This window comes from Desmodus rotundus, chromosome 4 (assembly GCF_022682495.2).
Source record: "Desmodus rotundus isolate HL8 chromosome 4, HLdesRot8A.1, whole genome shotgun sequence".
Taxonomy (NCBI): Eukaryota; Metazoa; Chordata; class Mammalia; order Chiroptera; family Phyllostomidae; genus Desmodus; species Desmodus rotundus.
In genome coordinates this window covers 115,893,363-115,909,070 of record NC_071390.1, presented here as the reverse complement: position 1 = coordinate 115,909,070, position 15,708 = coordinate 115,893,363, and the positions used below count along the sequence as shown (strand labels likewise).

At 42.8% G+C, this 15,708-nt stretch overlaps 1 protein-coding gene across 4 annotated transcripts in view; it reads right to left on the bottom strand.

Moving 5' to 3' along the window:
- The window catches only part of NMT2 (N-myristoyltransferase 2), a 70,794-nt gene extending 55,706 nt beyond the window's left edge, over positions 1-15,088 (bottom strand). For 2 of the 4 annotated variants that reach the window (XM_053922684.1, XM_071221277.1), the window contains exon 1: positions 14,872-15,087. In XM_053922684.1, coding sequence (XP_053778659.1) covers positions 14,872-14,981 — 110 coding nt within the window. In that variant the 5' untranslated portion in view covers positions 14,982-15,087. Of the gene's footprint in view, positions 1-14,871 lie in introns of all 4 variants that reach the window. The other 2 variants (XM_053922685.1, XM_024580127.4) reach the window with 2 other exon arrangements.
- Between the last annotated feature and the right edge of the window lie 620 nt (positions 15,089-15,708).

Sequence of the window (15,708 nt, the reverse complement as noted above, 5' to 3'; positions counted from 1 at the left end):
CTGGTATGGATATAGAGGCATAAGAGATAAAAATAGACAATTTCACCAAAAATTTCTTAAATCTATTTCTATCACCTGTTATATAACTTATAGTACACTTGTGAAAAGAAGTTTTCTGTTACAGGAACTATTATAAAGGACACATGGACAAAATCAAGGGGGAGGGTGGAGGTGGGGGAGGGAGGGGGAGAAAAGGCACACAACTGTAATTGAATAACAGTACAAAATTAAAATGTAAAAAAAAAAGAAGTTTTCTGTTAAGGTAAATTTTGGTAGGTAATTAATAGTATGTACCAATGGTATTGTTAAAATTGTGCTATATTATTTAGGTATAATGAAGAAACTAGAATCATTTTTGTTAACTCGAGTTTGTCAAAGTTTTATTTTTCCCTCTCAAATATAAATTGACAGGGACCAGCAGAAATTGGCAGTAAATCAGCCATTCCCTGCTCCAAACTCCCAGTCATATCTGATGGTATTTACACAATGATGTGAAGCAGAGCTGCCCAACCCTTAAGCCAGAGCTACTTTCCATTCCCCAGAAGCCTCAGGGAGAAGAGATTTTGAGAATGAGAGCTGACAGATGCACCACCTCACACTCATTAGGATAACTATAATCAAAAAAGGTAATTTATTATTTTTTTTGGTGAAGATGTGGTGGGAATATAAAATGGGGCAAGTAAGCACTTTCAACAGTCTGTCAGTTCTTCAACATGTTAAACAGAGTTACAATGTGACCCAGCAATTCCACAGCCAAGAATATACAGCCAAGAGAAATGAACATATATCCACACAGAAATCTGTACACATATATCCAAAGCAGCATTACTCATAACAGACACAAAGTGGAAACCACCGTCCATCAACTGGTGAGTAAAGAAAATACGGTGCATCCATACAGCAGCGTGTTACTGAGCAGACAAAACAAAGTCCGGATGCACGCTGCAACGTGGATGAACCTCGGAAACACTACGCTAAGTGGAAGAAGCTAATCACAAAGGACACGCAGTATATTCTTTCATTTATATAAAAATTCCAGACTCGGCAAATCTATAGAAATAGAAAATAGATTAGCAGTTGCTAAGGGCTGAGAGGATGAAGGGGGTTGGAAGGTGTCAGCTAAGCGATGCAGGGTTTCTTCTGGGGACAATACAGATGTTCCAAAGTTGGCTGTGGTGATGGCTGCACACTCAGTGAATATACTAAACACCACTGAATTGTACAGTATGTGAATTATACATCAACAAAGCTGTTTAAAAAATTGGGAAATGAAATTCTTGTCTCTGGGGGTGAAAAGATGTTGTTAAGGCCTCAGGACAATAAAGGAAAATACCTGCTTGTGAAGATTCTTTTTGGAAATCCGACGAAGAAAAATTGACTCAGACCCCCAGTACTTAAGTCTGGTTACTGAATTACAGAAGGTTAGCCATGGATATTATGCAGCCCTTTTATAGATTTCTATTGGCACTTTAAGAACAGGCATTCCATTTCCCGTTTCCCCAAGAATTCATATGAAAAATCCACATTGAAAGCCTCTGAATTTTGCTACCCCAGAAAGGACAGATACTTCGGTCTGTGTCTGGAGAGAATCTCTGGCATATTCAAACCCCAAGTGTAAACCATAAACCGCTTCTTAGCCATGCAGATGTCAAATATTCAATAAGCACATCCAGCAAATCCTTTCAAAGAAGTATTCAAGGACTCTATAGAGAAGGCTTAATGGAATGAGCAAAAAACACATTTTATAATAAAGTGTGAACATGTTAGAGTTGCTCCAGGAGAAACGAGAGAGGCAGAGACTACTGGCTGCGCCCCAAATCCCTCTCTCTCCCGTTCTCCCTAGCTCACAGCGAGACAGCACTTCCCAGCTCCTCGCACTGAGGTGTGGCCAATGACTGAGTGATGGCCAGTGGAACAGGAGTAAAAGTGATGTCTGCCCCTTTGCTGGCCCAGAGACCCTCCTGGGCGTGCTCCTCCACATACTCCTTCCCTGAGCTGACCTGATGCAGGTGCAGGGTGAGATGCTAGAGGAGAGCACAGCCACATGATGGGGACAGCTAGACTCTGACTGACAGAACGAAGGGAAGTTCCCTGGCCATCCCTCTGAACACCTGGCCCAGGGCTGTCCCGTGAATAAGAAGAAAACCTCTATTGTGCAGAGCAATTACACATTAGGGTCTACTTGTTATAGCAGCTTAGTCTATCATAACTAATACATTAATTTTAAGGGTGACATGCCTACTTGATTTATGGCATGTGAATGCCTAAGGTAAGAAACAAGTTTAGATGTGATAGGATTCCACCAGGGAGATCACTGAGCTCCTCCCCACAAGAACCATTAGTAGTCTGATGTTATAATTATTTTACAATTTTCCCCCTTGATTTCCAGTTTCCTGCATAGAAAATGGTGGGATTATAGGTAATTTCAATCTTCATTTTATTTTTATGCATTTTCTAAATTGTCTATGATGATCACAACACTTTTGCAACTAAAACATTATTAAAATACAACTGAGCTCAGGAATAAACAAACAGATCAGGGAAACAGCACAGACGGCCCAGTAACAGCCCATGGTATACAGGGACTTGAGATATAATAACAATTGCATTGTAAATCGGTGGTGAAAAATGAACTTTTCAATAAATAGTATCAGAAAAACTGACTTCCTATATGGAGAAAAATTGAATCAGTTTGCTACTTCCCATAAATGACAAAAACAAATTCAAAGGAGTTACAAACCCAAACTTGGAAAACAAAACCTTAAGACTGAAGGCAGTGACTTTAGTTGCTTCAGTTAACATCTATCCAGTGCCTAGAACAGTGTCTGGCACATAGTAGATGCTGAGGTAAATATCTGTTGAATGGATAACTGAAAGAATAGGAAAATGACTTCATAATGTCAGTGAAGGAAAGAATTGCTTAACCAAGGACCCAGGGTATAAACCAACAGCTAAAAGGGGATAACCCAACTACATCAAAGTTAAGCATTTTGTGGCAAAGTGATTATAAACAAAATTTTAAAGCTACAGAATGAGGCAAGAGTTTTTTAAAAAACATATGATAAAGTGTTACTAGTCAGAATATATAAGAAGCTCTTTCCCCTTCACATTCTGTCTCCAGTGCAGCATAGAGGGGCAACACAATATCCTGACCAGGACTGCAGGCATTAGCTAGAGTCTGACCACCTGGTTTTGAATCCTGGCTCTGCTACTTCCTAGCTGTGTGACTTAGAGCCTATTAGTTAACCTATCCGTGCCTCTGTTTCCATACCTGTAAAAGGATGATGTTTTCAATAAACAGTGTTATAAAAATTGTGAGGATGACTTAATACATCAGTATTAGTAGTTGGCACATAGAAATCACACGATAAATGTTAGATATTATTATAAATAATCTGCTCTACTTTTCTTCATATAACTATGGTTAGCTAAAAATGTATTATTTATTCATTTGTCTGCCTCTAACTAGAATGTAAGATCCATAAAACAACATTTTCCATTGTATTCTCAGCACTTAAAACAGGGTCTAACATATAAAAAGTCCTCAATAGATATTTGCTGGATGAACGAGAAATCAATGTAAAAAATCAATAAAAAGACAAGAGATTGACAGAAGAATGGACTGAGGATATGAATAAGCAACTTGCAATAGAGGAAACTAACAGCCAATGAACTTATGAAAAGATGCTCAACCTCACCAGCAGTAAGGAAAATGAAAATATCTCAGATTCTACTTTTTATCCACTTATTTGCCAAACATTTTGAAGTCTAATGCTACCAGAAAAATGTGAGGAAAGGGAACATTCATATACTGCTGGTGAAATGTAAGCTGATGTAACCACTCTGGAGAACAAGCTGGCACTGCCACCATCACCAGCATCATCACTGCCATGGTCATAGCAGCTAACATGTAGCACGTGACATGCCAGGCACTGTACTGTGCACCTCACACACATCAGCTCTGTAAACTGTCACAACAACTTTATGCGGTATGTCCTCTGTTATGATCATTTCCATTTTATAGAAGCGGAAACTGAAATATAGAGGTTACGTAACTTGTGAAGGTCACATGGCAAATAATGGCAGAGCCAGGACTTGATCCAGCCAACCTGGCTTCAGAAGCCATGTAATTCCTACACTCTACTATTGTTTATGCATTTCCACTGGCTGAACATCTTTTTAGATATTTATTAGCAATTTTTAGGTCTTCTTTTATGAACTGCCTATCTAGGATCATTGACAAATTTGTATTAGCCTCTTGTCTTGTATTGAATTATAGCAGATCTTTATTACTCTGTGTATGTGTGTGTGTGTGTGTGTGTGTGTGTTTGGAAAACCAAGTCACTTTACTAGAGGGAAAGGCACTCCAAGGGAGAAAACATGAGAAGGTTTTGGTGCAGTTTATGGAAAACAGCTGAGATAACTCAAAGGCACACCACAGTGCCCTGCTGATGGAAGAGAATTCACACACAGCTATGGAAGTCAGCCAAGACAGAGCCAAACTCTCCCACGTACTAGCCGCAAGCCTGACCTCATGCTGGGTCAGGGCACCCATCTTACACAAGTTGATCATGTGGCCACCCAGTTCAATAATGGATTCCACCTGCAGTTCAGGTTCTTGAAGACATTATATGAGTGAGTCTGTTTCTTGTCAGTGGCTCATCTATGCGATTCCAGTAACAGCTTCTTCAGCCTTCTTCTCCCCAAGTGTAATGCACAACCCAGAGCAAGAAGCAAACTGTCCACCTGCCAGCATCTGGCTTCAGTGTTGCCTAACCTAAAGTAAGACTTCAACTGTCTCACTGGTTAGGTAGCTTCATCTCCTTCTCAACAAGTCCTTATCCTCTTAGGATTGACGTAGAAAACATCTGTCAGAGTCTCTTCAAAGCCTCACCATCTCTGGCCAAAGCAGAAAGGCCTAAAGAAGTCCTTGGAAGTCTCAGAGGTCAAAGCTCCCCCAAAGTTTATGGCCAGTGAGGGGCGGAACTCAATAATGACTTTTATCATTATAAAGATCAACCAAGGAGGTAGGTGGCTGCAGCTACTGAGGCCGAAGCATTGGGCAGTTACAGTGGGCCCAGCCAACCACTGCAGTGTTTACATGGGTGTCAGCAGCAGGGGTGACTGCTCCCGGCAAGTGGCTAAACCAGAAGCCCTGGGCGCAGTGCAGGCCTGGCTGGCGCAGAATGCCGATGACCCAGGCTAGCTTCTGCTCTGCGCTTTGGTAACTAATCCCCCTCTCCGAGACACGGAGTTGTTTCAATTCTTTCTACTCTTACCATCATCTAATGTGGGAAAATATGTTACATCTCATTAGACTTCTCTTTCCATAATTATTGTATTATCAGCAAACAAATTTGGTTCCCCTACCCCAAAAATCCCAATTCTAAAGAGTTAACATTTAAATAATAAAATTTAATCAAGATTCACTGGCCAGAAACTAGTCTAGTGTGAAGTTTAATTTGTGAAGTAAGACCTGTCTTTGCAGATTGTCCAAGATCAAAATAAAGGAGGACATTTAAAATGCTAAAATGATGTTTTATGTATCTTTCAGATCATTACATATAATTGAAAGACTGAATACAAATTGTTTGGCTACCTAACAAATAAATTTCTTAAAGGCTTACTTCTGTGCCTCTTAGGTAAAACTGTTCCTAAAGATGAAATGATAAACAGGAAAGTAGAAAAATCAATTAAAAAAAAAAAGCTTGAGGGACTTGGCAGAGTATATCCTTCATGATAGTCCAAATTAGTAAGAAATCACCCTATTTCTTACACCTTTAATCACCCGTGCTCACAAATTTTTTTTCTGATGGAATAGCTGACATACACTAGCTCCTACTTATATGGCTTTGTCACTTCTGGGCCTTTCAGAGTTTATCAAGACAAGATAGTAAGTCACAAAAATCTTTTTTCTAGCAGAGACTCATTTCAGTATTGTATTAGTATTTTATATTCAATAATATTAATTTGTGTCAGCAAAGTTAATAATTTCCTGTGCTTTTCAAATTACATTTCTATTTCTAAATTCCCTTGCATATCTAATTTTAATTCCTTCCTCTTTTCTACATCCCAATGCTGACCATGGATGTAGTCAATTATTTCATTAAAGGAATGCTGCATATTAGTTTAAAATTCTTGTTGTTACAAAGTGTGGCAAACAATTATGCTTTACCTCCCAGAAAAATCTTGTGAGGAAGTGGGGGCAAGCTGTGAATGGTAATGGAAAACTGCCGTCTTAGGCGGTCAGTCTGTGAGGAGGAGCAGTAAGGCTGCGACAGCAGCGAGACAATGGTCAGTCCGAACCTGGAACAGATCCCTGGCACATGCAGGCCAAGGGATTCCAGGGACAGATGGCTCAGGGGCAAAGAATGACTACAATAGAGAAAACAGGATAGTGCCATTGAGTAGAAGGGCTGAGAGATAAGTCTGTGACATGTGACCAAGAACAAAGGCCAGAAATGAGCCAGAAAACAGGAGGCAAAGGTGAGACTCTGCAAAGGGCACTTCTCACCAGCAATCTCAAAGGTGCATGTGATGTTCTCAAACACAGAAGAAAATGACCTCACGAATCCAGAAGAGAGATAAAGGTCATCATCTGCTTCGGGACAGTAGAGGAAAGAGACAAGGACAGAAACATCCCAGAGCTCAGAGAAAAGGAAAAACTGATGGTGCCTACAAGGACAGCTTAGAGTTGGGACAACCCAGGAGAGAAGGCAGGAATGGGGTCTCTCTTTTGCCAACACTTACCTTTTCCCTCTTACCCTCAGGCTGTGGCAGCAGAAAATTAACCCGCGAAGAGCAAGGGGGCATGGTGGGCGCCGGAGGCACAAGGTATACGGTCCACCACAGGCCTGTGCAGTACTGACCCTTCAACTCAGTTTCTTCCTGGCCTCTGTTATCCCTGAGGGTAGGGACCAGGCCCGGGACAAAGTATGTACTTGTTAAATTGTAAGACTTTGAGAGACAAACTCTTCAATTCACCAGTGAAGACACACTTGCCCAGAGAGGGTAAGTGACTGTTCTAAAATCAAACTGAAGGTTAGTGACAGAGGTTCCTGCCTCCCTAAAACTTCTTAGCTGAAAAAGGTTTTAAAATATTAAGAAATATTCTGAAATAAAAAAGTATTCTGGAGAAGTGTTATATATTCAAGGATATTAATTTCAGCACTGTTTGTTAGCACAAAATAATGGAAATAACCTCATGATCTATTATCAGGGGAGATTAAAAATAACAGTACAACCATTCAATATCGAAACATAGATCCTTTTAAAAAATGAGGTTTATTTATGTAGTTTGACATATATAGTGACTTCCAATATATACTGTTAAGTAAAAAACTGAGGAGCAGCAATGGAACGGCATGCTACCATCGTCAGGGAAAGCACGTGCACACACAAGTGTGCGTACACACGTGTACAGAATACCACCAGAAGGACAGCCAGAAACTGGCAAGGGTAGCTGCTTACAGGAGGGAATCTCAGTGCTGAGAGAATGAGACTTACTTTGTACTGGATACTCTTTTGTGCCTTTTGAATTTTGTACCATAGGCTCAAACTATCTATTCAAAATACTAAATAATTAATAAGTTAAGGCATTTACAAAGCCAAAGCTAATATACAGATGTAATATTAGTTAGCATACAGGTCCGGTCGGGCTGTGTTGGGTAGAGTCCCAAAATCACTGTAGCATCTGACACAGGAGCTCAATTTCAATTCTGTATCATGGGAAAGTTTCAGCTTCCCTCACTGGGTGGGGAAGGGGAGAGGGGAAGGGTTTGACAGGAGGAAGATGGGCCAGGCTCCCTTTACTTTGTTCTCGGCCATCCCCAGGATGTCTGCTGGGCTCACCTGGCCCCAGATGACTTCCCACCCCATGTACACTCCAGCCAGTGGGAGGGAGGAGAAAGACATCTCATGTTCCAGGAAAAAATGGCACTGCTTTGGAGAAGGGACCCAACAATAATGGCCTAAACAAATGATGATCCTCTCTGTAGAGCCACGAGATGGACTGGCCAGTAATGTCACATGATCAGGGGAGGGCTTTGCACTGTCTTGGAAAGAAGTTCAAGGTATAGACTCACAGGACTTCCAGGACAATAGATAGGGCCTTTTTCCATTTTTGTAAACACATGTGAATAGGAAAATGTACAAGTGAACATACACCACGGCACTGCTTTTTCCTTGATGATACAGTGTAACATTCTATATTAATAATGGTATGCTTTTGCAAAAACTATGGGAAATTATCATATTAACTGAATCACGATCTTTCTCTCGGAAAGTACTACCAGAGCTTGAACACTGAGTGAAGACAGCAGTGGGAATAAAGGGCCCGTATTTCTGTGATGTGTGTACTAAACCAGTAACAGAAGCATGATGTGCTAACAAAACAGAAACTATTGAAGTTAAAATCCCACGTCAGTAAGGGACACCCACCAGATCACCTTTGCACTGGATTTCCTCCTGCGGCTGGGAGAGCATGACACGTCACTGAATTACAGGGCTCCGGGCAGCCATGAAAGCACTCTGTAATACTGTCATAACTCAATAATACTGTAAGACAGGTGCGCATGTGAAATGTCAGGGGTATCACTTTGTAAAGTATATGACTGTCTAACCACTATGCTGCACTAAACCTGAGACTAATATAAAATAATATTGAATGTCAACTGTAATTGAAAAATAAAATTTAAAAAGAAAAGAAAAACACTGCCTGCCCATCTCAAGTGCTAATAAACAGACCGGGCAGGAGAGCTGGTCCCTGCTTGCTGCACAGGTTTCCTCCAACAGTGCCGTCATCCAGAGACGCTCACACCACATTCTGCAGGCGGTCTGCTGCCCCTTACAGGAAACCGACTCTGTGGAGGCCTGACCGACTGCGGTGCTAGAGGGTAGAGTTATGAGGGCACCTGGAAAAAGACGCTGATATGTATAAGGCCACACTGGGGCAGCTACTAACCCTTATTGAAAGGAGATGAGACAGCCGTGAGAGAAAAAGAAAAGAAAAAAGATCTCAATGCAAACTGTATTGATGCTGAAATTAAAAGTAATCCTTTAGCCCTGACCGGGTGGCTCCATTGATTGGAGCATCATCCCTGTGCACCAAAAGGTTGAGGGTTCGATCCCTGGTTGGGGCATTCCTATGGGAGGCAACCAGTTGATGCCTCTCTCTCTCTCTCTCTAAAAATCAGTGAACATATCCTTCAGGTGAGGATTAAAAAAATAAATAATCGTTTCAGAGACTTGAAGAGACACTTATAAGGGTTCTCAGTAATCAAGCTGCAATATATTTTTAAACAAGTAAATGTATTCAATTTTTTAAAAATTCATTGACATTAGTGTACCCATTACACTGGTGAATTTTGACTCCAGAGGCACTCGGGTTGGTAATCTGTAATCTAGGAGTTATGGAAAAATAACCTTTAAACATTATCAAACAAATTATTTTGTTTATTTATGGTCCATGAGACCATGCAGTTTACCGAAAAGGCAAAAGTTCCCAGTCAGTGAGGGGCCCGAGACCTCAGTTTGAATCCGAGGTGTGGCCTGCATAAATTATTTAGCCTCAGTCTCCTCATCTGTTGTAATGATGCAGTAACGAAAACTGTACAAAGCAGGATGCACCAACCAGTACTTCAAAAAATTAGCTGTTATTTTACCACATTGGACCCTGTACAGCATGGACACATGCCACCAAAACCTCTACAGTCCAAGTCCTTTCAACTAGAATTAGAAAAAGAAATCATTCATATATTAATATTTCTAATGCCCATAGGGAAAATTGTTTTAAGTAGAAATTAATTTGTCAACAGGGACTAAGAACACCTGGAATACATTCAATAAACCTTTATTAAGCTACCAATGTGTACAATGTATTGGACTGGCCTAAAAGCCCATGTTTTTTTCCATAAAAATTTAAAAAGGACACATTTTTTATTTTCACCAGTAACTTTACTGATGTGGATATTTTGAGTATGCCGGCTATCTCCCTCTATTGGTTTCTAGTGGGTAGAGGCCAGAGGTGCCGCTAAGCATCTTCCAAAGCATAAGACAGCCCCACAGCAAAGAATTATTCGGCCAAAATGTCAACAGTACCAAGAAACTCCACAAACCACTTTTGACACATTCAATCAGTCACAGCATCACAGCACCTTCTCCATACACTGCACAAATCTTTCTTCTGCATTTCAATTGTGTTTCTACCTTTCTTGAAATAATAAAACATAATATGCCAAAAACGTTGTATATTTTTTCCATCTTCAATATTAAAGTGGCTGCACAAAAATTCACCAATTTTGATTTTTTTTAAAAAAGTGCACGATGATATGATAGCTGTCACAATACAATCTAACAAAATTGTTTCAAATGAACTTAAAAACAACTAAGTACTGCTGGAGCCCTGGTACAGAAAAACTAAACAACTTTTTGGCCAACTTAATAATACCAGCTATCTCAAGGACGGGAGACTTCAAGTGCTGTCTCTGTGCTCAGTCTACCTGCAGGCAGACAGGCAGACAAAGACTCAAGTTCTGAGGTGCCGGCCTTGGTTACTGTCTCCTTCTGTGATAACTTCTTTGACTGCAGACTTTACTAAAGGTGTGGCCCGAAGTGGCCTTTGTGTACCACGTGAGAACCCCTCTCTCCACCTTCCCACCTTCTCCCACAGCTGACTGGACCAAGCCTTGCTGTCCAGAACCCAATGAGATCCTTCCTGCAGAATGTCCACCAAGACACAGAGTCTTCAGGCAGTTAGTACCTGACTAACTGAAGGAAGAAGTCTAGAGAGATAGGTAGACCCTGAATTTGTGAACTGCTGATTCTCAATTTTAATTCTAATATAGTTCTGCCATACTTTATTTTGAGGTAACCTACTGCAAGTTTAAAATAAAACCTTCTTTAATTTGAGTCAGTTTGTAGACAATGTTACACACACATCTTCAACAATGGACATAAAGAACCATGTTGCCCACTTACCAGCCATGTGACCATGACCCTGGACAAGTCACTTATCTCTATGAGTCACAGATTCTTTTGCAGTAAAACAATGGTCTGCCTCAGAAGATGACTGGGGAGATGGGGGCAGGGGAATGTGGTGGAAAGGCGACATGTGAAGGATACACTCAGTAAAAGCTAGAGGGCCTTTGGTTATAATGACCATGGAAGGCTTCATAAAAGAAAGGACAGTGGAGCTGGACCCTGAATTTGGTGAAGAGGCGGAGTTCTCACAGCCAATCTCAACAGTGCACAGAAGTAACAACATACTGCACAGAGAGTCACTTCAATTTTTTGGAGAAAAGAGCAGTGTTTTGGACAATTAAGAGACTACTCTCAGAAGGAGAGAGGACTCCCAAGAAGAACTACAGGAAATGATGGTCCACAGAGGAACACAGGCAGTAATAAATGCCTTTGGTGAACAATGATGTCTGGCATTGAACTTGAAGTTGTTTTCTGCCCTATGTTATAATCAAACACTCCCTCATTATTTACAAAAGTATCCATAAATGATGTGCACAAGCAAATGCTTTATATTAGTGGTTCTAGAGGTGAATGACAGCTAACTGTATTAGCCAGGGTCAAGTGTTTAAGGAGAAGTACTAAAGGGGCCCAAAACATTAGAGCTAGTGATGGAGGAGCTGGCAGTTGCCTGGATGTGCCAGAGGACCATGAAAACCTCAGTCCCCAAGAAATCCTCACCCATATTTATGATCCGAGTCAATTTGTTTATCTATTAAAGAAAAGAATAATCCTAGAAGGTAAAAGGATGTGGAAACCCTTGGGTTACAGAAAGACAGAGAGAAAATCCTAGAGGCTTCGATTAAAAACATGGCCAAACAAAAAAAAGAATAAGGTTTCCCATATAAGAAATAGAAGCAGATTGGCAAAGAAACAACATCTGTGCCACTAAATGCTAGAAGATAATAAAACAATTTTATGGAGATTGAAGAAAAATGATTATCATAGAATTACATGCACACCAGACTGTGGCTTACTCGTGAGAGCAAACGAAAGGCATCTTCAAACATATAAGAATTCTGAAAAATAAGATCTAAAGAGAGTGAGATGAAAGTACTTTATCATACATAAGCCATTGCTTTCAATGAACATAAATCATATTTCATTCATGAACTTCTAGCATTACCCACAAAATGAGATAATCTTTTTAGTTCATAAAGAAAATTCTATGAAAATGAAAGAAAAGCATACACAGTAATATCTACACTGGGAGCAAAATAATCTAATGTGCTAGTTTCCTTTTATCCGATGCTGTAGTTTTAACTTGGTATGTCTGAAACAACTAGTAAATACATTATCCTCAATTGTGGGGGTCAATTAATTGTTTCAGGACACAAGGATACTATTTAGTAAATTACTGCTTTGTGCACTGACCTATACCTAGTTGTCTCAGTGATAATTGACCTTTAAAAGGTAAAGGGTTTACCTACACATTCTTCCAAAGGCTTTTTATTTGTCACTTAATTTAAACTGGTAGAGAATGAAGAAGCTAAGTATAGAAAAGGAGAGTCAATTTTCTTAATTAAAAATTTTTTCCCTTAATCTTCACCCAAGGATACGTCCTTCATCGATTTTACAGACAGAGGAAGGGAAAGAGAGAATGACAGATAGAGAAACACTGATTGGTTGCCTCCCACGCACACCCTGACCAGGGATGGAACCCACAACTTAGGAATGTGCCCTGATCAGGATGGAACCACAAACTTTTGGCGTGTGGGACAACGCTCCAACCAACCTAGCCACCTGGCCAGGGCAGGAGGGTCAATTTTCACATTACACACGAGTTACTTAAGAAAAAAAAAAAATCTAGGCTTATACTGATCCATATTATCAGTGCACGAGCCAAAAAACCGCCTAAGTACTGCCCCAAATTTGGCAGATATTATCTAAATTTAAACCCAAAAAAGCAGTCTAACAAGCAGAGCAAGTTGGATTTTTAGTACTCTCTTTTTTTTCTTAAGAGGCTACAATAAATCCATGACATCAATCTCTCCCACTAGGAGCTATGTTATCTGCTCTGGGTTAAGACATTTCAGTCCACTGGGCATTCTTAAATTTTGAGTGAGCATGTTATCATATATTTAATGTGCTGATGTACAAAACTAAAAACTAAGGAGGGCATGGAGATGACTTTGGGTGCTAATCTGGGAACTTCACGCAGCCTATAGCAAGGTTGCTGGGACCAGGCCCAGATCAATGGGCACAGAGATCATTCTTTGTACTGTGGGCATTCTTAACTGTGTAAGCGAAGAAGTACTAACCAAACCTTCAAAAGAACAAAGCAAAATAGACAGAAATTACAGGGGAGGAGGGAAAGTCCTAGGTTTTCTCTAGAAAGATAATGGACGGGCACTGAAGTTTTGGGGTAATCTATCACATTTGAATCTGGGCCCATTTCTGGCTATTGTTATTGTTTCAAAAACATATCTATCATAGGAAAATTTCTATCACTGGATAAACAAAACTCAGTCTCAAGATTTCTGTAGCATTGCCTTTCCTATCTTTTTAAAAAAAGCATTCTAGACTTGAATTGTAGCACTGTGTATTGGCAGCTGCCACTGAAATATTCACCGCAAAAATAATGTCTTTTAAAAGTGACTCACAAATAGGATATTCATTTACTCAGCTTTTCTTTTTCTTGATCTTTTAATATTTTATAACACATTAAGGCTCAGTAAAAGTTCCTTTCCTAAATAAATCTTCCAGCTGACGTTAAATAGAATATAAATGATTTACACTTCAAATCACCAGTCATTTAAAGAATCATCTGCATGAACTGAATAAATAAGCCATCTGTGACTAAGGCCTCCGTATCATGGTTTTAAGCTGACCCAGTTCTTCATCAGTCACCAGGGTTTGCAAAATCTCACTTCTAAGGGGCATCATGAAATGCTCTGTGCCTGCATAGTTTGAGTCCAACAGGGAAAAGGATAATGTGAACATCTCCTTTAAAGGCGCCAGTCTTTATTTAAAATAACCCCCGCATCCCCTGCCACTAAAAGGAGAACTTCTATCAACACCCTTAACCGGAAGCAATCTTTTCTCCAACTGAAAGCAAGTCAAGTCTGCGGGGGAGAAGAGGGAGCTCGCGAAAAGGCAGGAGAAAGCCGCTCAGGTGTGAAAACGCACTGCGTGCCACTTGGCCTTGAAGATCAGAAGCCGGCCCTCTAAGCTGGGTCTGCGCGAGCGGATCCCCAAACCCGCAGTAAACCAAGACATGGGACCTCCTCTTACGAGCTTCGCAGACACGCTCTGCGGCCGCCCTCGGCGAGGCCACGCTGCGCGTCGTCAAGGGCAGCCGGGCCGGGACCCCCTGGGCGCCCCCAGTCCGACTGGGCTCGGGGCGGGGGCCACCCCCGGGCTAACTCAACTTTCCGCAGCTCCCGGCCCCCAGGAGCAGGGGCAAATCTAAACCACTCCCCTGCCGGCAGCTTCCCTTTTTTCCGGTGGTGGCGGGAGCTGGAGGAGGGGTGGGGGGGCTTGGAGGTACTTCAGGAGAGGACGACGAGGAGCGACGAGAGGACGACGACTCCCCACAAGGCCGGCAGCCATAAAGGGAAGGGGACTGCGCCTCCCCTCGGCCCCACCGAGTCACATGCGGGCCGGGCCGGGCCGGGGGCGGGAATAGGCGAGGGCCGGCGGGCCGCACGGCAGGTGACAGCCTTGTCGCCAGTCCCCGCACTGGGGCCTCCGGCCTCCCCGCCCACCACGGGGCCTCGCCGCCCTGGCGCCACTGAGCCCGCCGGCCGCGCGACCTGACCCACGCGGAGACCCCCGCCCCCTCGGAGCGGCCGCCCGGCGCCTCCCGAACCCCGGACCCACGTCCGAGCGGAGCCCGAGGTGCCGTGCGCCTACCCCTTGGCGTGCTCGGTCTCCTCCTCATTGTCCCCGTCTATCCCGCAAGTGTCCTGGTCGTCCAGCTCCAGGCTCTGCTGGCTGGCCGCAGACTCGCTGTCCTCCGCCATCGCGGCGGCGCGGGCTGCGGAGGCGGCACTGGGGCCGCGGCGGCGACGGCGGCGCGAGCAGCTCCCTCTAGGGCCGCCCACCGTCTTCTCCGAGCCGCGTCCCGGGCTCCAGTCAGGCCCGGGCCCGCCCACCGCGCCGGGGGCGGGGCTGGGGTCCGCGCGCTGCCGGCCGCGGGGGGCGCAGGGGCTGGAGGGGCGGTGTGGGGGAGGCCAGCCGGCTGTGGCGAAAAGCTGTGGGACGGGCGCCAGGGGCGAGCCCTAGAACCCGAGCCCGTCCCGGCGTCTCGGCCTTGGGCCTGTGTCTGAATGCCGCAACCTGCAGTCGTCAAATCCTGCGGTCTTCATTTTTGGATCACAGGTCACACGATTTCACATCTCTACATGTCAGCGAGCACTTTTCGCCATTGCAGAGATTTTTGACTCAGGAGCTGACGTGGCAAGGACAGAGATTTTTAGAAGCCTTCCCCACCCCAACCCCCATGTACATTTTTTAAAAATTCCGTTGTATGTCTATAGGTAAATTTCCAGTACAGTAGCAAATCAAAGTCAAAGTCAAAACAGGGCTTCCAGCCTTTCCCATCCCATTCCAACCAGGCTCACAGCCCTAAACTCTTGACAGAAAAACTTTGGAACTGCCCCTGTTTTCCCTGTGAAACAGGTGGAATAAAATGTTCCCCAAAACTGCCAGACAAATTGCTCCATCCAGTTAAGCCCTGCCAGAACTATG